This window comes from Buteo buteo, chromosome Z (genome assembly GCF_964188355.1).
Source record: "Buteo buteo chromosome Z, bButBut1.hap1.1, whole genome shotgun sequence".
NCBI classification, from domain to species: Eukaryota; Metazoa; Chordata; class Aves; order Accipitriformes; family Accipitridae; genus Buteo; species Buteo buteo.
The window spans coordinates 77,999,244-78,025,523 of record NC_134204.1 but is presented as its reverse complement, the minus strand read 5'-3'; the positions used below and the strand labels follow the sequence as shown (position 1 = coordinate 78,025,523).

The following is a 26,280-nucleotide window of genomic DNA, read 5'->3' as shown; positions in this document are numbered from 1 at the left end:
GTTTAATGCTCAGGGTCTGTTTTCTCTGTGCGTTGCACACTTAGAATCATAGAATGGTTTGGGTTGGAAGGGACCTTTAAAGGTCATCTAGTCCAACCCCCCTGCAATGAGCAGGGACATCTTCAACTAGACTAGGTTGCTCAGAGCCCTGTCCAGCCTGACCTTGAATAGAATCATTAAGTTTGGAAAAGACTTCTAAGACCATGAAGTCCAAATACTTGATAATAGAAAAAGTCATCCATGTCCCCTAAATTGTCAGAGTCATAATAAACACTATTTAAAACACAACTAAAGGCATCTAGTCATATGAAACAGGACATTGCAGCCTACCTACTCATGGGGACTTCTTTAAGGATAGTTCCTCCATCAACAAGCTGTGCATACTCAGAAGCATGAGGCAATGAAAAATAAAAAAAAGAACCAGTCTCTTTATTCCGGTTACAGTGTTTAAGGAGGAGTTCATCATGACGGCAAAACATCCTTTTTCAGAATGCAGGAAAGTGGTGAGAGTATTTTTACTTTCAGTTCTCTCCTCTGGATCCTTAATTTTACCATCCTGTTGAGACAGAAGGAGCCAGAACTCTGCTGGGGTGAACTTTTCCAGTGCTATCTCCAGCCCCTCTTCTTTGGAAGAAAGCCCCTCAGAAATCCATTGAATTTGCTATCCTGCCATTGGGCTTTTGAGATTAAGGGAACTTGCAACTTAGAATATTTTAGCATGGTAAATGGTATATTTATATGGTAAATGTATATGACACTTTGAGGTGTGAGAATGTATTATTTTCCCAGGTGTTTTGTTGCTTATGGAGGAGCAAATTTTTGAGGTGAAGAAGTGTTTTCAAGCATATTGGTTCAAGACTTGGAAGTTGTTTGCAATACTAGAAAGTTATTTAGTGTTTCTTACCACCCAAGTCTCAGTGAAATCTTATAGCAGGCTTCTTCCTTAAAGTTCTCTAAGTTTCTTCAACACTTAGCTTAGATAGCATAAAGATATTCTTATTTTATAGTATTTGTAATTTTTAATATAAGTTGTAAGTCTTGGTTTGCACAACTACCGTTCACAGTGTTATTCATCATCCATAATTTTCTGCACATTTTTCTTTTCCTGGCAATTATTATTTAAGGAAATGTTGGATATGCTTGAATGTCTGCTTATTTCAAAGTTAGGGTGTTACAAGTGCTACAGACTTTGAAACTGGATAGTGCAGCATTATTTGAAATACATATGTGCACCAGAGATTCTTTGTTTGAGGGGCATCAAGTCAACAGTGAGCAATCTATCTCAAATACAGCAAGGGGTTATTACCCAGATTTAGAATGTGCACTGAGTCTATAATTATTTAGGGTATCTGATTCTGGGAATCCTTAGATAAAATTATGCCAATCATCACTTTGTTCTTGAAGTACATCCAGTTCTGTCAAGTTTTATCAAATCACGTAGTCAACTTTATAAGTTCTGTTGTATTTTCAGTTTTATCGATTCCATTTGAAAAGGGTGGTAAAGAGTTAAGATTTGGGAAAAGTGTGGATGGAAGGTGATTCTTTTACTTAAATACTATACCAGTAGACATTTCCTACATAAATGAAAAACAAATGTCTATATTGAATTGTTATGAAAACTCAAAAGCAAAGATACCTGCTTTGTAGTTTGATGTGCGTTTGTTTATCAGTCTCTTTCCTCGCTGTACTCATAATAGCATACTGGATTCTAGAGAAAATACCTGAGCTGGCTAGTAACAGGATTTTCTCAATCCTCATTTTTTGCTGCTTCTCTGATGCAGAAAAAGCTGAGTTAATACTGAATTCAATACCATACATGATATTTTCTTTTTTGTTTTCTTCTGGGTGTTCACAAAACAATGTCTTCCTCACTGCATAGCCTAGAAGAGGTCTTTCATAATACACTGCACAAACTCATGTGGATAATGAGTGATTAAACTATGACAGGGTTAAATCATTGATTATTACTTTACCGAATGATGTGCATTATCAGAAGAAACACCAAAGAATACTTAGCTTTGTTCACTAAGTAGAAATCAAAATTTGGCCCCAAAATACAAATTTAAAGACAACTTGCTAGCAGGTACTGTATGAATACAAAAGTTATGCTACTAAACAGATTATTTACAAAGAAAACACTCTCTAGAAATGTAAGTTGGCGTGTTCAGTATAACCTCACCCAAGAATTTGCCCAAAAAAGTCAGAGAAAGCACCCCATCTTTCCTTTAAAATGGAAGCAGAGCTATGGAAATTAGAAACCAGCCAAGGATCTTGTCATGCTATATGTTATTCAATTCAATGCTCACAATGAAATTCAAAGACTACTTACAAATGTGTTAATCTAGGGTATATTTAATGAGTTATTTACTATTTAAACTCTTGAAATACTGAAAACTCACAGTATTGGAACTTTAGGCTATATTGGATTTAGCTACAGTTCTAAGCCATCAAATAAAATGTTTATCTCACGGTCTATTCTTAATATGAAAAAAATCCAAGCATAGCATGGTTAGAATTTATATATTTATTGTGATTAGCAGAAAACTGGAAAAAGCACATTTTCTTTTAAAAATCTAGGATTTTTCTTTCAAAAAAGAATCAGGCTATAAATCCATGTTTCTGTAGCATACTGAAGGGCTTTTAAAGAGGGCAAGGATCATCTTTTCAATCTGATTGAACAAGAGAGTACGCTGAATCTCACTGCAATACCAGTAGCTATGCATTGCAGTTTATTCTGAATAGCTGAAAGGAGCCAGAGAAAAGAGGGAAGAAAACAAGAAAAGGAAGCAAGAAAACTAGAAACATAAATGTCAGTGATACAGGGAGAGAACAGGAGAAAATAAAATGAACTGAGAAAAAAAGGAAGAGGTGCCCTTCTCTCTCTCTTTACTTTTTATGATTCCAGAACCATAAAAACAAGCAAACTGAATTTTACATGAAAGTACTGCACAAAGAGCTGGGATCACCAAGCACAGAGTTAAACAGCTTGCCCAAGTCAGGGTTGAATTAGCAGGGCTGTCTTGATCCATGGCTAAGGGCACATAACTTCCAGTGAGTAATCCTTCCCCCAAAAGTAGTGCAGACCTCCCAGGGAGCTGCTAAGCCAACATCTAGGAAGCAGTGAAAGGAATAGGGATTAGATCAAAGGCAGATTGCAGTTTATTGCTGCTGCTGGAGGGACTTCTTACAAAGGGTGTGAGGCCCTGGGGAGGGCGAGTGTAATTAGTGGAAGCCTTTTTTCCTCCTTGGTGCTGAGAATTACAGGAAGAGAGATGCACCTGGGCATCTCAGGAGACAGTCCCACCTGATGCTCTGGCATGTGGGGTCAGACATCTGGTCAGCGTTTCAGAGCACTGGAAGACAGACCAAGGTCGCTTGGATACATGCAGCATCATACCAATAGGTACCCAAAAGGGATTTTCTAATAAATGGGAGCAAGTTAAGGCACAGTGGATTTTGGATTGCAGCTTTGGACATCAGCAACCATTCTTTACTGCTGGTGTGGCCCTGAAGGTCTCCACATTTTCCCAAACACACTGTCAGTCAGCCAAATTGGTTCTCACCACCATGGGGAGAGGATGTGCAGATGGTGGAAGTAACAGCAGAACTGGGAGAAAGATTTAAGCTTGAGTAGGCAGCAATGACAGATGATTCATTTATTAAGGGAGTCACACTCCAGCAAAGCCATTTGTGCAAGGGACTCCTCGTCAGTGTGACTAAGAAGTTCACAATCTGGCCCCAAGTGCTTCACAGCTGTCACATCAAGCTACTAACATTACTGTTGGTACTCATGGACAACTACAGGAAGAACTGAAAAGGGACTTGACAGCGTGGCATACCACAAACTACAGTAAGCCACAGTAATTGTTACTCGCCACCTTTGCAGGGCATTGCAACCAAACGTTTAAGTGCAGCTGGCCTTGGGACTTGGTTTTGGCTGTAGGCAGAGTTTCAAAACATATCTCTGTTCAGGCTTGATGTTCACCACTTTGTCCTGAGCTTACTGTATCATCTTTCCACGGTGTAGTACAATACAGCCATTCATGAGCATCTTGCACCCCTGTATATATATATACCCTATTGGTGTAAGCAGAGAGCATGTGTGTACCACTGCTGTGCTAAGCAGCCATCCCTATCTCTGTCAGGTACGCGAGTGCATTATCAGCAAGTTGAGAGATGATGCTGAACCTCTCTGATGCACCTTGCTGCACTAAGTCTCCATTGCGATGGACTGCACCCTTGCAGGAGTGGTGAGCTGGGAGAGGCCTCAGGGTCTGCCTGGAAGGTTTCCGCTTGGCACTGGTTTGAAAAGATGTGGTGTGCAGCGTGCTGGCTAATTAACTTTTATCTGAAATGTTTCAGTCACCTGAATCTCCATGGCTGCAGGGAGCAGATGGGGAGGTGGAGAAGGAGGGGGAGAAGAGTGAACGTGAATACAGGTGCACCCTCAGCTGCCACTAAGGCATAGTAAATGGGGAAATTACTGTGATCGTTAGATTGTTATTATTATATAGGAGAAATTAAATGTTAGGGAATTCAGAAGCAGGCACCATTTTTTCCTTTTCTTGCTACAGTATTTTTATTACTTTTTCTTCACCAGCTTTCATCTGTGATGATAGTTTCCAAAGCCTGTTTTACAATGTGGAAAGTATTTGAAATGCATTATAAAAATCTATGAATATGCTGCACAGGCATATTTTAAACTCTTAGTATTTCCCTAAAGGCATGCTATTCCACTTCCAGCTTTTTTAAGACTGTGAAGGAAACGATTGCCCATGCTGTTCATAAGACATTTTACAAGGCTTTCTAACTTGAGACAGAGTTAAAGGACGAGATAGATCTTCGAGCATAAACTGAGATTTTAAAAAGGAAGTTTTGCATTTGTTGCAAGGAAAGACTATTAGACCTAGCAATTAATAGCCACAAAGAGCAGCTGTATTATGCACCAGGCTCTCTCAGTAATGCTACTGATAAAGCAGTTACATTACACTCATCTTAATAGCGTACTCACTCAAACCAGCTTAAAAAGAACTTTTTTTGCAAATCAGATGAAAAGTCAGTATTATGAGTTCACAGTTTGATAATTTTCCGGTGCTATTTTAGATGAAAGCATAATTATTTATCACTTTCTCAGCGTTTAAGGCTCACATATATATCAGTTAAACAGCTCTCTGTAGGAGAACAGTTGTTTTTAAGAATTTACTGTACTCAACATAAGCATCAGAACACAGGAAAAATAAGATCTAACCTCTACTTGGAGCTGATAGTTGCCCTCTTTCAAGAGTGTACTGAAACTGTTTTAGCTGTGATTTACATTTTCTTAGTACGCTAATACCATGGAGTTTATTTGACTTCTACATTGGAAGGGCAACATGGTGAAAGAGTTATGTGCCTGGGTTTCCTCTGTTTGAATTATATGTCATAGGTGATAAACTATAGAGCTCTGAGGGGACAAATATATACACAATAACAGCCTTGAGGCAAACGCAGATAAATAGTTAAAGCAAAAAGTATTGATTATGTTTGGTTTAAGCTTTGAGACATGAAAACTTCAGACGTCATTGCACCATGATGCACTTGCCAAACAGGAGTTTCCAGGAGCTTATTCTTATTTCCAGAGTACAAAATCAAGCAACAGTTTGAAGGAAGGCTCTGCTTTTCTGTCATCTCTTTCCCCAGTCATCCAGCAAGCACACAACCTGCACCAGTAACTTTTAGTGATGTTTTCTTGCTCTAGGACCACAGAAGGAGGTGATGTGGTGCTGTATGATCCCCACATGCCCCCTTCATTGCCATTTCTGCAAAACCAATTGCACTGCCTTGTGCGGCTGGCAGATCTGCTGCCGTTACCAGCTACCTTCCGACCACACAGAGGAGCAGCTCATGCTGAAGTCCCACTGGCATCTATAAAATTGTCTACTGCAGAACTAATGTGGGGGAAATGATAAAACATAGCATGAGTGTTTGTTCCCCAGAGATCTGGGGAAGAAAAAAACCCACTTATTAATCACTTCTTTAAAAGTTTGTATCACAATGTGTCAGTATAGAAATAGGCTGGATAGGCTGGTACAGTTGACAATACTCTTGTGGCCCCTGATTAGGAATCTTCCATCAGCAGTCAACACAGGGAAGCCAAAATGATGACTATTCAGTCACCCTTATGATCATCTTTTTATACATGTGAATTATTTACATAGTAGAGGATACTTATGTTAGTTAAAACCTGCTTTTTTCATTCAAGTTATACCCCTAAGATCTCTTTAGAGCACATAGTCCTTCTAATGGCATTTATTTCACATTCATTATGCCATATTTTGTTTAATATTGTCTTTCATTGTATAAATAGAAAATCCTTCCATGCAGAATACCTGTGGGAAAGAACTCCTTCACACTGAGAAATTCTTCTGGAAGAGATGGGTGATCAGTCTGTTTTGAATATTGATGCCCAGAATCCCCAGGAACCCTCAGATTTTTTTCAGCTACACCATTTTCTACCTACTCTTCCATTTTCAGGGTGACATGCTCATTTCACCCTTTCTTAATCTTGCCCATTAGTCTTTGTTCTGAGGTCTTGTCTTGCACTATAGAATAATACAGATCCTAAATTAACAGTCTTGACTCCAGAAAAAGACCGCAAGGCTCTATTGTGATACAAATGATCAGCAACATAAATTGCTCATCACTCACTGTTCATCACATTCTCTGAAGAGCACCAAAAATAAGACACTTATTTATAAATAGCTCAGCCTGCTAGATTCCAGTGAAACTCAATTTCATATCTTCCCACCATTTTGACAGTGCATATAAATATGTAACATGTAGTTATATGAAAGTTAGCTGTGCTGTGATGTCCTCCTTGGGCATTCACAACTCTTACAGGTTTACAGCAGAAGCATAAATTGCAAAAAGAGACCTATGGTGGGATACAGCATACCACATGATTAGCATAAGAAAGATGCTTTGCTTGACAGAGAATGGGAGCTTGTTGCCCACATCATACTGCTCTTGTATTCCTCCCCAGAAGTGTACTTAAGATGAAAATGAAGTGAGAATTCGCAGTGAATAATACATCTGATAATCACAGACTTTTTTTTTTCTGCCTGAAAACCACCTGAAATTTCTGGAGCAAGCACGAACAATATAAGCATTAGGAATAATTGCATCCCAGAGCCTTCCAAAAATGTATGAAAGTGCTTCCTTTTACTTCACTGGCTTAGAATAGGGACCAGCTTGAGATACGGTTTTGGTTGTTTGGCTAAGCCACATGATTTTTTTTTTTCTCCTCCAATATGATAAACACAGGAATTGGAGATATACATGGAAGCTGGAACTGGCAAATACTGCAAGTGTTCAGTTTTGCTATTCATTTTCTATAAGCATTTGTCCTAGTGTAATTTGATTACTGGAATGTTCATGAAAAGCAAATGTTGAGGAGAACAAGAACAGCTGAAGTGAATAATTTCATTAATGTGAGTATCTATGTGTTGTTTCTGATGCAACTGCCATCATGAAAAAACCAAACCAATATATTCAGACTTCCTGTTCACTTAAGCGTGGTATGGCTTTGCTTAGGATGAGGAACTAGCTCAACAGCATCTGTGGCTTGTTGCTGTGATATTAAATCTATATTTATAAGCAAACTTAACACTTCTATCAACTTTAACCTTTAATTTTACCTGACTTGGCCTTATATTCACCAGAGAGCTCCCTTCACTTAAAAATCTATAGAAAGCCATTCACTAAGATCAAGAATAATTCAGACAATTCATCTTTTTGTGGATCTGTATTATGCTAGCACTATGAGAGCAAATGCATGTCTTCTGAGAGTCATACAAAATTATTACAATCTTATTAGAGAGTAGTAAGAAGCAAAATGGCTTACTATTGTCAGTGAGAGAGGGAGGAATGAGTATGCAGTCTGACCATTGAACAGAGGACTCAAATGGGAAATTCAGTCTTCAACACAGTTAAAAACGTATGGGAAAATACACTGGGCTGAGTACTGGAATCATTACTGGTCTACCAGTCCAGGCCTGGAGAAGTCCAGCAGAATTTCCTTGCTTTGTCAGAAGTTACCTCTGGTAGGTCAAAAGTTGTCCAAGGCTGTCAAAATCAGCAGCAACCCGTTGCCTGTCTGTAAACAATGCATTGAGTCTGCGTGCACATTTGACCACTGCCCAACGTAATAATGTGTGGTAACCATTGGAACTGTTGTGTGGTCCTGCAGCATCCATCCTTTTTTAAGAGTATTAGCGATGACGGGAAGAAACAGCCAACCCAGAAAGCAAGTTCCCCGCGGTGCACGAAATCTTTTTTTGCAGAGGACTTTATTTGACCTGAACAGTGCTTCCAATCACATGGCATGGGCCAGGAGACTGATGCTGCCCTCCTGATGGGGTAATTCCGCTTGCCTTCACTGTGAGCTTAGAGGATGTTCCAGCAGCCTTCACACCTCTTTGGTGTGTGTGTCCCCCTGCCCCAAGTTTAACAGTCTGTGTGTCTGTCAATCAATATGCTCAAGCAAGTATAAAATCTCCAGTCTTTTAAGAGTGGTCTCCAAACTTTGCTTACCTTTCAGAAAAGAAAAGCAAACCTTTCACAGAAGATCCTGCTTTCTGTGAGTGTCTCTCTCTCCCTTTTATTCTCACAGCTGGCTGGCTGTTCAACTCCAATTTCTTAATAATACATCCTGGTATTCGGTGTGGTACCTGGTAAAGTTTTTAAGCAGGGAGTTTTACAGAATATTTTAGTTCCTTTGCTCAGATGGGGCAGTGCAGCCTCCGTGCCAATGCAAAATATCAAAGCAATATTACAACAAAATTCAGAGCTTATGGTTTTTCACCTTCCTTAGTTCCATCCCAGGTCACTGAAATGTGTAGAAGTATAATTTATCTTTTGGAAAACTGACCAAGATTTGCATTCAAGTGCTAGCATCATGTAAACAGAGAAAACTGAAATGGGGAAAGAAAAAATATACATTCCTATTTCTTCAGGTAATATACATTTTTTGTGATTTTTTAATTACAGGTTCTTTCCCTCAAGCAGTACAATTTCCTGCAGAGAGAGGCAGCAACTTTGATTGTATGTTCTTGCCAAACTCATAGGAAAGGTGTGGTCTGTCATCCCTTCCTTTCAGGTTGTCTGCAGGAATTAGATACTCCTCTGCAACACTTCCTCTGTTCAGAGAGTTAAAACGAATCACAGTGCCAGAAATAGTCAATGTGAATTCCTTGTCCCCAGGCTTGGTTCACCAGACTCTGCAGAGTCATCGCAGATTATTTGCATGGAGATGGATAGACACAAACATCTTGCTGAGATTAGTGAGACATGACGCTTTCGTGTTTTATCACAAGCACTTATCCATGTTAAACTCCCAGGTCGTGCTTCATTTTTGCTGGTTCTTACCCTCTCCTTTAGGAGGATACAATCACCCACTCAAGAAGCAGAAATAGTGCATGACTAACTATGTCACGGAACAAATGATTAACACTAAGTAGTTTGTGCTAGCTGTTTGCAAACAATCCACGTGCCGACAATTATGCTGAAGCAATTTTGTGAATACCTAACTCAATGTATTTTGCATAACTCAAGACTGGCTCCCAGATCATTAAATTCATAACTTCTATCCTGTTTCTTAAATTCATAAATGGCATTATTTCTTCTAGTCCATAGAACTGGCACTGGTAGTGCTAGTGTTGACTGTGATTAGTCTGTAACGCTGGACTGTGAAGGCTGTAGGAAGGATGGTGGCTCTGATGAACAAGGTGCCATTCAAAATGAGTTATAGCTGCTGTGCTTTGAGAGTTTATAAGCCACAAAGTGCAGAGGAGGGCAGTCGTATGCAGGCAGATCCATTAATTCATCTGATGCTTTCGGATTTGCAGCTACCCAAGTGAAGATGCTATTTGCCCCAGCTGCACCCAGCCTACCCACAGACAGCTTGGTCTGGCTGCCCAAGTGCGTTAAAATGCTCGCAGAGTTCATCGTCAGGAGCTGAGGGCCTCTTTGTCAGCTGCAATCACCCGTCAGCCATCTGCTGACATCAGGATGGAAGAGCTGACCTAGAGAGACCATGGCATCCATATGCGTCATCACATGGGTCAGGGCAGGAGGAGCTGAGCTGTGAGGAAGAAAATGTCTCGTATGTCTGTAGCAAGCTCAAGCACAGATGAGTTTATTGGTTCATTTGGTTTGGTGTATTTGAGAGCCTTTTGACTCACAGAAATGTGCAGCCCTGGCAGATCCTAAAGCACAAAGCTCTTAAAAAATAAATTAAGTACGCAATGTACTTGGGTAATTGGTGCTTTGCAATGAGTGTAGTGGTTTTCAGCTGACACAGAGTTGCACAAACCCTACATAACTTTAAGGAGGAGATACATTGTTTTGTAAGAGGGGGGTACTGAGGCAGTGGAAATTTAAAGGAATTGCAGCAGAGAAGGTAAGAGCCAGTATTGAAAAGAAAACTAGATTTGTAAAGGCCTTTCTCCTCATTTCCATGCTGCAAAGCATTCTTCCCATCAATAACATCCGGCCTGTTAAATTGTTGCTGTTACTTTCATTACTTTCTCATAAATGAAGCCAACCCCTATTAACCTGCCACAACAGTTTTTTCCCTTTCCCCCTCAAGAAACTTAAGGTAGCAGTATAAATAAGTTTTTGCATAAATAGGTAGGACAAAGAACCTTATTTATAATGAAGTATATTTGGTATTTAATTCCATTGCAACAGTTTGTCCAGCTACTCCTCTCTATCTTTTTTCTACAAGGGTAAAAGTATGTTAAACTTCCCCACCACCAAAGGTTTTGCTAGTAAGAGCAGTATGCTCAGTTATTTTTGTCCATATGCTATTGAGTTTCTCATTAACAAGGGAAGATCTTGTATTTCTTTGATACAGTATGGATTTCCAAATATTTTTTCAACTATACGCAGTTTATGCAGCTCTCCAGCCTCACCAGCGATGCAGTGCTGGCCTCTGCGGCAGAGCTTGCCCCCGGGCTGCCCACTGAGCACCAGCAGCACAACAAAAAGGGAGGGAAGGCTGTAAGGTAAAAAGCTCTCTCTTTATGGCAGAGCTGCTGCACCCAGGCAGTTGTCAGGGTCCATTGCCACCAGCAGTGATTTGTCCATATGGTGCCTTTATGCAATTGCAGCAGGAAAGGTATCTACAGGGGAAGGCTGACGAGCTTCTCCTGATGGCGTGATACTGGGACCATCCGCACTTGGCACAGACAGAGCCAAAGGAAAAGAGAATTACATTTCTCTGGCCAGCGGCAGTGTCTCGTGATTAGTGCTAGCTTCTGGCGAGTGATGGTGTCAGACAGCAGTATGAATCTTCAGTACAGACAGATGGTCCCATCAAGCATGGCATGCTGTTTTTCCCATGCTGTGTGCCTGGTCACAGATTTATCTTCAGTCTGTGCCCACTATCACATACTATATACATATGGATGGACACATTGCTTAAAGCCTATGAAGTATCAGTTACCAATGCTCCACTGAGTCCAAAATCAGTACAAAGGAGGGATTAATAAGTATAATTCATATTTTATAGTGATTTACAAGCTCTCTGCAGTCACTTCATTGTTGGTCTAAATGTCCACACTAGGTGCAGAGTAAAAGAAAACCTGGTAGCAGTGATCTAGGCAAATATTTGTGCGCAGTAGAGAGGTGATAGTATTGTGTATTTTCTGTCAAGCATTTAGATGAGAGCTGAAGATTGAGTCACAACTAGGAGCTCTAAATGTTCACCCAATGAGCTTACACATTATAAATCAAAGGATGAAACAGGCATGGGTGGTGATTTTTGATTCTCCCAAGCCTTACCACAATAATTGCTGTAAACCACTTTCTGCTCTGTGAAGTACCTACTACAGTAAGGTCTCATTTCATAACTTTGTACCCAGGACTCCTTTGGAATACAATGGATAGATAATTAGTAAGTTGCTTATCCACTTAAAACTAATGAGGAAATCACAGTGTCCAAATGCTTACAGACATGGGGCCCTGATGAGGCAAGTATCAATGAGATGGGTAACACTAGTCTGGAAGGACAGACCAGTGTACTGTGAGTAGTGTGGTGGTACAAATGCCCAAATTATTTAACAATAACTCATAAAATAAATGGCTGTTCGTTACTTTCCACGTTCTTTTATCTATTGAGGCAGCTCTGTCTAGCATGGGAAGAAACAGGACATGTGAGCCCTAGATTCTGCTTCTGGCAAAAATCTTGGTATATTCTCCAAGACATGTGACTTAACCTCTGGGTCGTTTGGGGTTTTTTCCCCCCCCCATTTTTCACCTCTGATCCTTCCCCTTGTAAAAGGGTGTGAAATATTTGTCTTGCTGTAAGCCTTCAGAGAACCATTTCACAAAGGACTGAGAAGCCTGGCCCTGCCACGATGGTGATCTGTACCCTCCGGGACACTGTGGAGGGGGTTGTCGCCATTTTACAGGGAGGGCTTTGCTCACAAGGGGAGCACAAGGCAAGGCAGAGATTTCAAACAGGATTGCTCAGTTTCTGTGTTCGACAGCCAGCCAGGAACCCTTCTTCCTAATACTCGTCCTCCTCCTCCTTGTCTTCTTCCTGCTCTTCTTCCTCTTCCTCCTCTTCTTCCTCTTATTCTTCCTCCTCCTCTTCTTTCTCCTCCTCTTCCTTCCCTTCCTCCTCCTCCTACTCCTCCTTCTCCTCCTCTCTTTGTGTGCCTGCACAGTCACACACTTTTGTGTGTAGTTCCTATATACTTTATTGGAAGCTCAATGCTTCTGCCTTTGGCAGCAGGGGGTAAGTTCCTCCTGATTACAGGATCATGCCTTATTTTGTGTTTTGCATGCCCAGAAAAGCAATTTGCAAACACTGCCACAAAACTTCTAAATTGTACAGTTGTCTTTTGGAGTTTTGTTTCTTTGTTTGTTTTTTAATGACAACGTATTAATTCAGGATTGGGAAGGAAAAATGGGGAGCAGCAATTAAAAAATTTACAATGAATATAAACCACTAGGCTTTGCTGCATTTTCAAAAGTCATATTCTTGTTTTCTGTTGAAAGATAGTAAATCTGCAGCTGAAGAGCCAACATCACACCTCCTAGTTAATTTTTTTTTTCTTCCTGCAGCAACTGCTGGTGTTGAGCAGCACTTTATCTTTGAACTATTTCTTATGCAAACAAACTGCCTCCTGCTGAGGAAAGTAGCTTCACCACCTGGCACACATAGTGAAAAGTGCCCAGCAAGGTGAGGATGCCTGTGCAGGGTGAGACCCTCCTACCCTGGCCAGCGGGACAGCATCATGGACTTCAGGTGGGCAGTGGCTGGCATTTCATGGCCACTCAGGATGGCATGTCCCAATGGCTGGTCCTCTCTGTCAGCTCCCCTCCCCACCTCATGCAGAGTGTATTTGTTTTTAAAAGGGATGTTTGATTTTTGAAATTATTTTTTCCCCTGCTCACCCCCTGTCCTGAGAGCCAGTTAAAACTCTTCTTTCTAATTAACCATCTTTCTAATTAAATCCTTGGTGTATTAAATAAGAAACGTCAAGTGGAGATGTTTAAATTCTGTTCCTGATATTAAGCCAAGCAAGTACACACAAGAATTCACCTTAGAGCCATGATTTAAATGTCTAGCCTCAGAAATATGAACTACTAACTTAATCTACCCTGGCCTAATTTAATAGAGTTAAGAGATCAGTCTTTGCAAGCTTAATTCTTAGCTTTCTTTCATACGAAAAATCAATATAGAGCAAAATGCACCTGTAGGTAAACTTAATCCTGTGGAACATGCCTGGAGCAAGGCCCAGCAGAAGAGGATGTGATGATGAGCTGGTGCTGGCTTTCTGAGGAACAGGACGTGGGTCAGAATTAATTTCTCCCACTGTATTTTGCCACATGCCCTATCATTTCAGTGACTGCTCCATGCATAGCTTCATGCAGCACAACCCATGGGCATTTCTCCGACAGGCAGGGAACCGTAGAGACGAAGCAGCTAACTTGGTGGCTGGTGATTGTCCTTGAGGAGCGGCACCCAGTGCCCTGCAAGGAGTGCATGGAGTCCCACAGCAGCCAGGGCTGTCCTGTGCCAGGAGATGCTGCCTGCAGCAGGACAGCCCTGCACACCACATCCTGAACGTCATTTTACGGCATTGGCTCAGGATGAATGGGGGAGGTGTGTCTTGAGTTGTCACCTGCTTCGCCATTTGTCTCCAAGGTCAAATGACCTATTTTCATTCTGCTGAGCTGCAAACACCAGATAGGGTTGCACAGCCTGTTGGGAGGCACATAGTCATTTGTAAAAATAATGAGACGCAGGGGCACAGCTACTGAGGGTAAGGGGAATGCAAATGCTCAGGAAGAGTTGAAGACACTTTCAAGCCATGCTGGAATTGGACTGGAGAGTGAAAGCAGTGCTCCAGATTTTATTCCTTGCTGCAGGTGTTAATGGTGAATAAAATCTAATTGGATTAAATGCTGTGTGGGTACACTGGATATGTATCAGAAAGGACAATAGCTGCTTTTGTAAAATGGGATCAGACTTCTTTTATGTACCTAACATTGTCCATACCCCCTGCCCTTATATTCTACATTTTCTTCCAGAATTAGTTTCTTTCTGTTTGGCCACCATTTTTCTCATGCCTAAAAAGCTAGGTAATACAGAAAGTGTACTCATAGCCAGTTGTGCTTGTGAAAAAGGAGCATTTTCTAGTGATGTACTGCAACATATCCATCTTGCTGATGGGAATGTGGAAGCTGCTGTAACAAGGCAAGGATGGATATGCCATTGCAAGGGCCCTTTATGCTGAAGAGCCTGGCAGGGGTGACATGCCAGGGAGCCCAGTGTGGAGCAGTGCTTGGCAATGTGCATTGTAATTACAGGCTTGGTTGCCAAATTCTCTGTCAACTCTTGCACTGTATTAATGGCAGTCCTCAAGAGCAAGGTGTCAGAGCAAACACTGCATGCAGTTAACGTGAGCTTTACAAACCCTTTCTATATGCGAAGCCAAGAATTTATTGTTAGTCTAATTGAAGTCCTAGCAGTCATATCAAAGTAGTAGTATTAGTCCCAATGATGCTAACACTTATAGGCAAATTATCCAAGTACTACAGCACATTCTCAGTAATGATACAGTTCAAATTGTCATATATGCAGTTCCTGTATCTCTTTTTTCCAATGTTGTGCTCACCCTTCCATGCACCCCTGGGTCCTGAGGTCAGCATCACAAATCTTCTTTAGGGAGACAAAGCTAGTGTGTGTTTTCAGGGGGTGGGGGTTGTTAGTGGCAAGTCATCTGTGTCCCAAGATCTCTAAAGTGAGGAGTATCATGTTGATGGCAGGAGTTTCTTCCTCCTCTGGGTTTGCCTTTGATCACTTTTATATATTTGTTAATGCTTTCTTCATGTCTGCTGTATTTGCTTGCCCATTCCTCATTCATTTGCAGTTCCACCTTATATCCACATTTGTGGTATCATCTGGTACATATTACATATTCGATACTTGTTCTTTGTTCTCCCTAAACCCGGTTTTACTCAGCTCCCAAGGTTGCAGTCTCCTAGTAGGTGACCATTGGTGAGTTATGATTTTTAGCCCTGGAACCTCTGGTGCTATCCTGTGCTTGCATTATTAAGGCTTCTGCTGTCATCTTGTGATAGCGTGTCTGGGGATCCTTGATACAACCCTCTTTGTTTTTTTCAGCAGTCTTTGAACTATGATTTCTTGATAATCCAAGTAACATATTATTACTGCAGCCTGATCACACGTATATGCTTGATCTAGGGTTGTTAGTAATCACTCTGAAAGAGTAATAAGAGTTCTTCCATTAGCAGACAACACACAGAGTGCTCTGGTAGCTACTTAAATAATTTTCTTCAAGTTGAACAGCACCGCTGGAGTGTTAGCAGAATTTCTTTACAACAACAGGGTCTTTCTGCATTGCATCTCAGAATTGAGGAGTGCCAGGACCAAGGAGGTAGATCTCAGCAAGCCCAAAGTGCATGCACTGTCTGCTCCCAGGTGCTGCCACGGTTTTGACTCTGCTGCTATCAAAAGTTGAATTGCTACTTGCCCTCATGAACCAAAAATTGGGGGAAAAAAGCCCTTCCCCTGTGCATTGCCTGAATAACACATGTGGGAAAACTCAGACTACCTGCTTTGGAGTCGCTTTAAAACAGAGCCTTTCTGACTGGTGGCCAGGATGTGAAAAGCACTGATGTTTGTGAGGTGCTTCCCAACAGGAGAGCACACAAACTCCCCTACACAGTCTGCTGAAGAGCTTTGAGTTAGCTGAATGCCATGTCTCCTTAAGGGAAGAATTAAATTCTGCTAAATGCTATTTTCTAACCATTCAGGCTTTTAGTGGGATTCAGAAGAACCCCAAAAAGATACGCCTCTGTGGAACAGCTAGTGCATTTTGCATCCTTTGTAAGAGTGGGAAGACTTGTAATGGGGTAGCTCCAGCATGAACGCCAAATGAGAAATCCTGCTCACCAACATGACAGTCTAGATGAGGCCAGCCGTAAGGAAATGTGTTACTGGGAAATGTCATTAGAAAGAAAGCTTGGAGTGGAGCTAGCCAAGATCTCCTTGCTGTTGCTGGCAAGTGTTCACTTCCTTGTGACAACCTGATTCCGTAACAGTGTTGAGCTTCTAGAAAATAATACCATGCAGTAACAGATTCTCCATTGTGGCTAATATTCACACTCAGTATGTCCTGGCATCTTTTACCCAAACATTTGCAAGGGCTTTGTAGACATTGATTATGATAATGTAGCACTTGTGAGCAGGAGTTGCAGACATGGACCTGGCTACCTCTTCCTTCCATTTGAAAGGCAACGCAGAGCAGAGGTGGTTCTCTGGAGTTTTGCATTGCCATTTTAATGGTGGAGGAAAGCCGATCATGGAGAATTAATGCAGCTCCCCCTATCTATTTGTATTAGCAACCATCTGTCTTTTATTAACTATAATGACAAATTTTAGGGAAGAAAAAACTGGTTTGGCTCTTGGCATCTGTGTGAAATATTCTTTGTCAAACTTCAAATGTTGGACTTTTTTTTTTTTTCCTCCTGGAGCAAAGAACACCTTGAAGTTTTTGAAGTAGTATTACTTACAATAATTTATAAGTGGCTGTGAAGATAAGTAATGGGTCTTACTTTCCAAGAACAGCTGAAAGTTCATATATTATATTGCCTCTTTGACCTTGTGGAGAGCTGTACATATTCAGATTAGTTTGGAGTATTTGTATGTAGGCATAAGAGATGCTAAGCAATCTCAAGTCATGACTGTCTGGTCTAATGAGAGAAATCATTTTCAGGACAAACTAAGTCAAAACTTAAATTAATTTAACTCTTATGGTTTTGTGGTTTTTAAAATCAACAGTCAGTGCCTTTTTAGGATCTGCTTATAAGGATTGCCTGGACAGATGCCAGGCTTCTTTTGCTGCAGGAATCAGAATAATTCTGGCTAGTCTAAGCTAGCTTTTCCCTCTCAGAAGCTTTTAAACCATCTGGAAAAAATAGCCTTTAGTGTGGGGACCTACCCTGTTTCAAATTACAGTCTTGGTCAAACAGGTATGTATGTGGAGAGAGATGCGCAAGAGAAGAAAAAGGAATTCATGAAGTCATCTTCCTCTTTCTGGGCCAAAGCAGGTCTGGGATTTTCTTTCCCAGAGAACCAGAAGTCTAAATAGCAGAAGAAACGTACTGCTGGTATTTTTAATCGTACTGATGCTGCTGCTTAAACAGCTGCTTAAGTGTTTTGCTGGGTGAGGGCCTAGGAGCCAAATCTAATGCTTACTGACATCCATGACAAGGCTCCGGGGGTTTACCCAGAACCAGGAGGGAGCCCAGGAGCAGCACGACACCCGGGCCCAGCTCCTGCTGCTCTTCACGGGGCAGCGGAGGGATGCGTGCCCGCCCCGCGCACCGCTTGTACCTCTGCGGAAGCCGCAGGACGGGTTTTGAGGAGAAAACCTGGATGCTTCACCCTCCGCTGCGGGAACTTGCGGGTGCGTGGGCTCCTGGCCACAGCCTCCCCGGCGGGCAGAGCGGGTCTCTGGCCGGAGGTTGGAGGGGGACGTGCTGGAGCACACACCTTCCTTCTGTTGCTGCCGGGCAGGCGGCCCAGCGACTGGGATGTGGGCAGCTCAGCGGATGGTCGGGAAAGGTGGCAGGACCGCTCCGTCCAAAGCCCTTCCCACCGTCTGTCAGCTGCCAGCACAAAATATGCCTTGAAGCGCTGCAGTTTCAGCGGTAAGGCAGATGTTAAAAAAAAAACAGAACCGTTTCATAGCATCTTTTTTTCATGGCACGAAAGGACGAAGCAATAGGTGTGCCCATAGCCTTTAGGGAACTGGGGTTTAAGCCTAAATTTTGTAATTTCAACCATGGAAGAAAGGGCTTCCCAGTTCCTGAAGCTTGCTCACAGCTGCCATTTAGCTCTGTTTGTAAAGCTGTGAGTCCCCACAGTTGCACTGTAAGCCAGAAGGCTTTCCTTCTTCCTTCAGTGGAGCTTTCTCTGATGTAATTATATAGCTTGTTTTCTCTTTTGTGTTTCTTATCATAAATACAAATTTGGGCACTGCCTTTGCCCGCAAGAGTCAGAGGAGAATAATATTTTCTGTGTATTATTTACTTTTACACAGTTAGCAAAAGAATATTCACATATATGCTTTTAACTCTGCTAATGAAGCTGTCATAATGTCAAACAAAATGTCACTGTGACCATGCCTAATTAGCATTACAAATTTGGTTGAAGAGATAAATGGCCAGATCCTTCAGGGTGTAAGTCAGTCCAGCTCCAGGCATTCATGCTCACAAGATTTACAAGGACTAAGGATGGGTCTACAGACTACTGAAATGGAGGCTTGAAAAATATTACATCAATGAAATGCAAATCATGTTTCAGTTGTTAAATGAACCTGCTATCTCAGGTGTCTCAGGCAATGAAACTGTAAAACTGCTCTGGTTGGGTTACAAAAAGCAAATAAGTCGTTACAGTCTCTGCTGATGTACGGGAGTGAAATGCATCAGACCATGTAAAGCTTAATATTCTGTGAATGGCTTGGTCCAAAGCCCACTGAAAGTCAGTGGAAAGACTGTTGGTCTATCTGATCCAAAGACGATTAGTCAGAAATTAAGGATTCTAGGCCTGTTCTTTACCCAGTAGACACTGAAGTCAATTGATCATGTCTGTTTATAAAACAGGAGCTAATGACATGCAATAAAAAATTAAGCTCTCATAGACATAGAAAATGTTTCTGCTAGTGACACTATGTAAATGCAAACACATTATCAAAAATAGATCACAATTAACATTATTCAAATTAAGTTTAATTGTCTGTTTGCGTAATTTGAAGAAAAACTGATGCAAGTCATATCATCTTTAATGACAGCTTACAGTCGAATTTAAACCAAGCAATTGAATTTCTATATGAGCTTTAATTGACAGTTTAACTGAAACAGTCAAACTTTACTGATTTCCAAACTGAGGTAATGAAGGAGTTTGCCTAAGAACTTTAATAAAGATGGATGGGCACAGTTCAATACACTGATACTACCTCATAAATCTTCTGTTCCATTATAAATACAAAGTTATACACATCTAAACTATCATTTAAGTTGTCAAAAGCCTTTGCTATGAAATTATGCTCAGTGATTGCTACTGAATGACTGAATAAACAGGTTTTGGAAGTCCCTCATTAAAAAGCAGTAATTATTTTAAAGAAAGACAAATCAATAAAATTATGTAAAAGCATTAAGAACACTGTAGTATCAAAGGCTGTATACAGACATGTGACTTCAGTGTAATTTTTATCAGGGCCTATACGTTCAGCTGCATCCTACAAATGACAAATAAACTTTTCAAAATAATATTAAGAAGGTATTAAATCCAAACATCTCCACATCCTTTCCTAAAAGGATCTTCTTTTGCATATAAAACCAGTGAAGTCAGCCAACCATGCACTAGATGGAACCTGAGAGAGATGTTCTTGGTTGAGGTGTGAAACAATGTGGCCCATCAAGCATCATCTTCCCTGAGTCCCTGTATGAAGCAAACATTAATTGCTGTTCCTCCCCAATGTCTACAGGGGTGTTTGCGTGGTGGGCTGAGAATTAGCTGAAAGTTAAGCAGAAGACAGTGACTGAATTTTATGTATATTAGTGTATCAGAAAAATTCTGAAGACAGGTTTGCAGTCCGAATAGACTTAATAAAGAAAAGGGAGTGTGTTTCCTACTTTTCCAAGGCTGAACATTTACCTGTCAAGCAAACTAACAGGGAATTTAGCAACTAATAAATCACAGTGGTGGTAAGTGCTCACGTAGATGCACCTGTGGGCTTTTGAAAGGGACAGCTGAAGCACAGATGGTTTCACACCAAGAAGCACTTTAAATGCAGGCTCAGTCTAAACCAGGTTATCCCAAATCCACCTCTGTTCAGTGAGGAGCAGTGTCTCAATACAAGAACAGTCTGTTGGACTGTTGACACATCCCAGTACATAAGACAGGGACCAGCGTGAGAGCTCTTGAGGACTAAGGCTGTAGCTGCACTGCTACAGGAGAGTCTAGCACTGCACTTGAGAATACCAAGTCAGAGGGAAAGTGCCTTCAGCTACACTGCTGAGTAAAATTATGTCGAGTTTTCTGGCCCCGAGGCAGAGTTTCACTTTCTCTGGACTACGTGTGCTTCGTGCTACGTTTGCTCTGGGCCCAGTGTAATGCCCAGTGACTCTAAGGTGTAATTTTTACCTTTTGCTTATCAATTCAAAGTGTTTTAATACTGGAAGAACCATGCTGTAGACAAGCAGAAGCAGTCTTGCATATATGAAGCTGTGCGTATGCACGGGGTTTAGCATGGGGACATAGAGGTCTTCAAAGATTTAAACGTGCTGGGTGAGATGGAGAGCCAGTTCTTATGCAGGTTTATCCATACTGCCTACTGGGAGTGATCCCCAAAATGTGCTAGAACCCAAAATGCCAGTGCATGGTATGAGGAGGCTAATTAGCATGCGCCAAAACCAGACCAGGGACAAACTAAGCCGTACAAATGCTCAAGTTTGTTTCCCGGGGCTGTTTTGTTCAACAGTATGGACACAGTTGTTATTGCCAACTTTTATCACTCATCAGCACATAGTTGTTTTTCTGCATCCAACAGATATTTTTTTTTATACCTGTGTCTATACTGTAATAGCTGTAGTACTATGCTTTGGATACTATGCTTCTGAATATACTGAAGACATTTGCTGTTCCTTGTACAGGTATAGTCAGGTTGTGTGCTATCATTTATATATGCAAAATATTCTATGTATACTGAATAACTCATTCTTCTCTAACACTCAAATTAATTAAGCCAATAGGCTTGCAAAGTTTTGCTGATTGGAGGCAGATCACCGTGTAAAAAGTGTTCATACTTCTACTTGATCTTGGACAGAGAGAACACAAGGAAAATCCTTTCTACTCCCTTCTATTTGCAGTGAGAGACAAATGAGTTAATTTACCCGATCATCTCATAACCTCAGAAAAAAAGTTTGTTGTGATTCAGTTTGCAGTGACTAATTTATTCAAATAAGCTTCCCAAACCCAGATATTATGCATAATGCTTTTTTTTTTCTGAACCTGTCACGTATTTTAATTAGTAGGCAATGTTTTCCAGCATAGAACTCAAAGAGTCTGCACAGCTTAGCTTCTTGTTTGTTCAGTAACTTGTTCTTTATCAAAGAGTCAATCCTCTTGTGTCTTATTAGAAGTACATGATGTGCATCGATTGTGGACAGTGATCTGTTTAATTAGCTTATTCATGTGTCTGTGTAAAAAAAGGCCACAGGTACCAAACCCAAGAATTAACAAAAAGAGCTGAGAGCATCTTCAATTACAGCATTCTCTTTATCAAGCTATGAATTTAAATGATCTGCTCTGGAAAACGGATGATGAGTTAATGTAACTTCAGATTAACACAATGAAATCTTGCTGCTTATAAATGGTGTTTTGCTCTTAAGGGTTTTTCTTCTCATTCCACCCCTTACATCCGTATTGGAGAGCACAGGGTTTTATTTTAGTAAAACTAGTGTAAATTGAGCGATTATCATATTATTCCAAATTCAGAATGACATTTCTAAGATCCATACAAACTGAAGCCTACAATGAACAGTAAAATACTATTAAAATGAAAATGACACCATTTTATACCAACTTTAAACACAGTAAAGGTTTGATCACTCTTATATATAATACATGTTAACTACTGAAAATGTAAGAGAATGAAGAACAGACCTTAAGTGTTTAGTAACTTCATGGATAGAAAGATAAAATTCAGGTCCCTGTGTAGGATAAGATATAATTTGAAGGGGCATGAATACAAACAAATGTTGACATAAAGTCATAACAAAGATCTCACAAACCAAAAGATACACTGAAACAGGAATCATCATTGACATTTTTTAACAGTCTCATGGCCGGAATCAAATGCCTGTGTAAAGTAAAATAACTTTTTTAGCAAAGGTACACTGAAGACTGTTCAAATTCTGAGCTGAAACCAAAAGTTGGAACAGTGTATAATGTGATAGCTGAAGGCCCAATTGAAACATTTTGGTAGAGCAGAGAATTATTTTTTAGCAAAATGCCAGAACTTGCTTGGATTCTTTAATTTTTTTCTTCCTTACTAAATCTAGATAAAATTTAACTTCATTTTGGGGACCAGGGAAGGTGGAGGAATAAGAGTAAGGGAAAAGTATTTATGGATCAGAGAATAAGAAAGGAAGAAATATTTACCTTAAGAGAACAGATTAATTAGACCTACATCCTTCTGCCTTTTCTGGAGAAGATAAAGCCAAGGGCAGTGGTGTTGGGAAACATAACAGGTTAAGTTCTATTATATCATCAATGACATGGAAAAAATGAGTATAGAATTCTTATTTATCAAGTATTTTCCAGCTCAGAAATCACAGTCTGCATATCTTACCTTCTTGTGCATTCAGTAACTTGTCCTTTACCAAAGAATCAATCTTCTTGTGTTTTACTGGCAGTAAGATGATGTGCATTGATTGTAGACTGTTATCTGTTTAATTAGGTTACTCATGTGTCTGTGTAAAAAAAACCCCCAACTACCAAAAAAAAAGAGAGAATAAAAAGAACTGATGGCTCTTCTTTATTTTTCTTACTATTTACCAAAGAACTTGTCAGCATCCATTGAATTTGAACATTAATACCAGAGTTGAACCCAAACAGTAAGGGCATACCTTCGCATACCCCTGTTAGGAGAGCAGGGAAATTTTTTCTTGAGAATGCCAAGAAATCCAAAAGTACAAATGGATTGAAAGAAATACAAATTCTTGGAAACATTCATTAGTGACTACTGAAGTTGACTCAAGCTCTAGATGAGGAAGTTCATGAATCACAGTCCATTTAAGTTGGGTGGGTATAAGTTTCCCTGTTCTCACACAGTTCTCTTGGTTGACAGGTGATTACTTTGAACTAAATGTGTGAATAAAAATTAAGCAAACTCATTAATTTTGGTTCCAGCATATTCTGATCAGTTGTCTTTCATATTTTTAACTACAGAATCCCCTTCACCTGCAGATGAGTTTAGAAAACTCATTGAGTTCTGATGCTGACGTCACTTTCTCAATCCTTGCAATGAACAACTGGTATAATTTCAGCCTGATGCTATGCCAGGAGGAGTGGAACATCACAGATTTTCTCTTCCTCACGCAACAGAGCTCCAAGTTCCACCTGGGATCCATTATAAACATCACAGCAAACCTCACTTCAACCACTGACCTTCTGAACTACTTACAGTTGTACCTGGAGAGCATCAAAGACACAACGTCTACCATGGTGATGTTTGGATGCGACATGGAAAAAACACGGAGGATTTTTGAAATAACCACCCAATTTGGTGTGATGCCTCCAGAACTTCACTGGATTATTGGGGATTCACAGAATGTGGAAGAACTGAGGACAGAAGGTTTGCCACTCGGTCTCATTGCTCATGGCAAGACAACACAGTCAGTCTTTGAGCATTACGTACAGGATGCAATGGAGCTGGTAGCAAGAGCTGTAGCAGCAGCCACCATGATTCAACCTGAACTAGCTCTTATTCCAAGTACAATGAATTGCATGGACACAGATGAAAGAAATATCACTTCAGGGCAGTATTTGTCAAAGTGAGTTCTTCCTTTTTTTCTTTTTTTTTTTTTTTAGCTAATATTTGTGGTATACAAGAAAAATCATTTTCCTTCCCCTCCCCATCATTTTCAGTGACTTAGCTATCATGCTGTTAACCCTCCATAATACACATACTTGTTTCAGTATTTCCTCCTGCTTTATTACTTCTGGGCAAATAATGGAACTTAAACTTAGCCACAGAGGGAGATTAAGCCAGTTGTAGAAGACATTGTTCCACAGAAGTAGAGATCACATAGTAAACATAGGCTAGGTTACTGACTATGCTCTGAAAGTATCTTGTATGTATGTTTATGCATGTAAGGGAAAAGTCAGGGCTAGTGTCAAATTCTCTGAGGTTTTGAGATACCTGAGGGAATACAAAACATGGTAAGAATATTTGCACTACCAAAGCAATCAGAGTATAAAAGCAGATGTGTAGCCCTTACTAGTATGCTTCCATGGGAAAGAAACAAAAAAGATGCACCTTGACCACCTCAGTGGCCACTGCTGGTGGTGAAAGTACTCAAAACTACAAAGTGCTCTCTCTATGGCTTGGTGTGGGAGGCTCCTCTTTCAGCTTCTGCTAAAACTATTCCTGTAGGCCACTGCACATCACTATACTGAAGTAATTGCCAAAACCATTGGGGGATTCACATCTAGAAATATTCTGGGTTTTAACATATGAGACGAAAAATTGTATGTTTCTTTCTGGAAACAAACAAAAATGTCTTTGCTAAGTGTGTTAATTCATCAGCTAGTTGACATCCAGCGACTTGCATGTTTTCCTCCCATTACACCTGGATTTCCACCTGGAGATTTTCTTGGATGGAGTTAGGATAAAAGTTCTTGAAGCTTTTTATATGTTTGCAACCTTTTTTGAAATTATATCTGACATGTGTCTTCACAACAATTTGGTAACAGCACTGCTCAAAGCATAACCATTTGAGACCCTAACAGTTCTTTAGTCAGCACTTGTCCATAACTTAGGGGTCAAAAACCCCACTGTTTCCAAAGAGTGAAATAAGGCTTGGGAATAAATACTGCACTGGCTTGCAATATCCCCACCTACTTGTGATACTAATTTTGTCTCATTGTTCTGGGTATTTTAACTAGATCACATCTGAGTCCCTGAAGAGTAAAACTCAGCAAGAGGCATCTTAAAGTAACAAATATTTGAAGACAGTAGTTTTACGAACAGACTTTTTGAGGGTTAAGGAAGGGACAAAGAAAAAGGAAAGCAAAATTAAAGCTCTTAAAAGTATTCCTGCAAAATATTTCTTCATCATTGCTTCCTACAGAAAACTATTAGCTCTCTCACGGTGACTGCTGTAGCTTTTGTTATATTTTGGGAGACTATATGCAATTTCACATCTATGAAATTTCTTGTCCCTTCATGTCAGTAAAGGTGTTGTGGAATCGAAAAAAGGATCAAATGCCTTTTTTTCCCTAGGCATCTGCTTGTGGACCTTATTAAAGACAAAATGAAAGGTTAGATAAACCCTTCACCTGACTCACTGCTGTTGTTTTTATAGTGTATAAGTGAGATAGATACCTGATGGCCAGTACTGATGTATTTGAGTTAGCAGCATAACTATTAACTCTGAGTTGTACCAATAATTTCTCAGACGTGAAGCACCGATGAGTGGCTTAACTGTGACCAACCTTGTCCATTGCACGAGTGCTTTTATGCAAGTGGTGAGCCTCCAAAGATGAAACTTTTATCTGGTGCTTAATCAAGTGTTTACTAATGTGGGTGTTTTTCTGTCTCAATTAACGTATCTGTTTTGATACATAGCCTTGGAGCTGCAGTGGGTGGGGATGGAGAAGGCACAGTGGCACAGACCTTTGCCTCCCTTAACTGCAGTGTGTAGTTAAAACAGCATTCCCACTAGCTGGCACAGCTGACACCTGAGCTTTCATTGCCAACACTACACTCATACATTATACATTGGCTGTGCAGATATTTAAATGCCACCCAGGAGTAGAATAATGATTATGAACAAGACCAAGATCTGGTCCATGGCAAAGCATGCTTTTATCTATATGGCTATGGCTATAGATATAGCTATAGATGTACAACCCCCTGAAGATTATACTTTTGTAAGTCTCCATCCTTCATTCCTTTTACAATAAGATCG

General features: G+C 40.5%; 1 protein-coding gene across 2 annotated transcripts in view; it reads left to right on the top strand.

The window, feature by feature from the left end:
- Positions 1–26,280, top strand: part of GRIN3A (glutamate ionotropic receptor NMDA type subunit 3A) — a 73,731-nt gene that overhangs the window by 6,286 nt on the left and 41,165 nt on the right. For both annotated transcript variants that reach the window (XM_075020584.1, XM_075020585.1), the window contains exon 2: positions 23,537–24,141. In XM_075020584.1, coding sequence (XP_074876685.1) covers positions 23,537–24,141 — 605 coding nt within the window. The remainder of the gene's footprint in view (positions 1–23,536; positions 24,142–26,280) is intronic.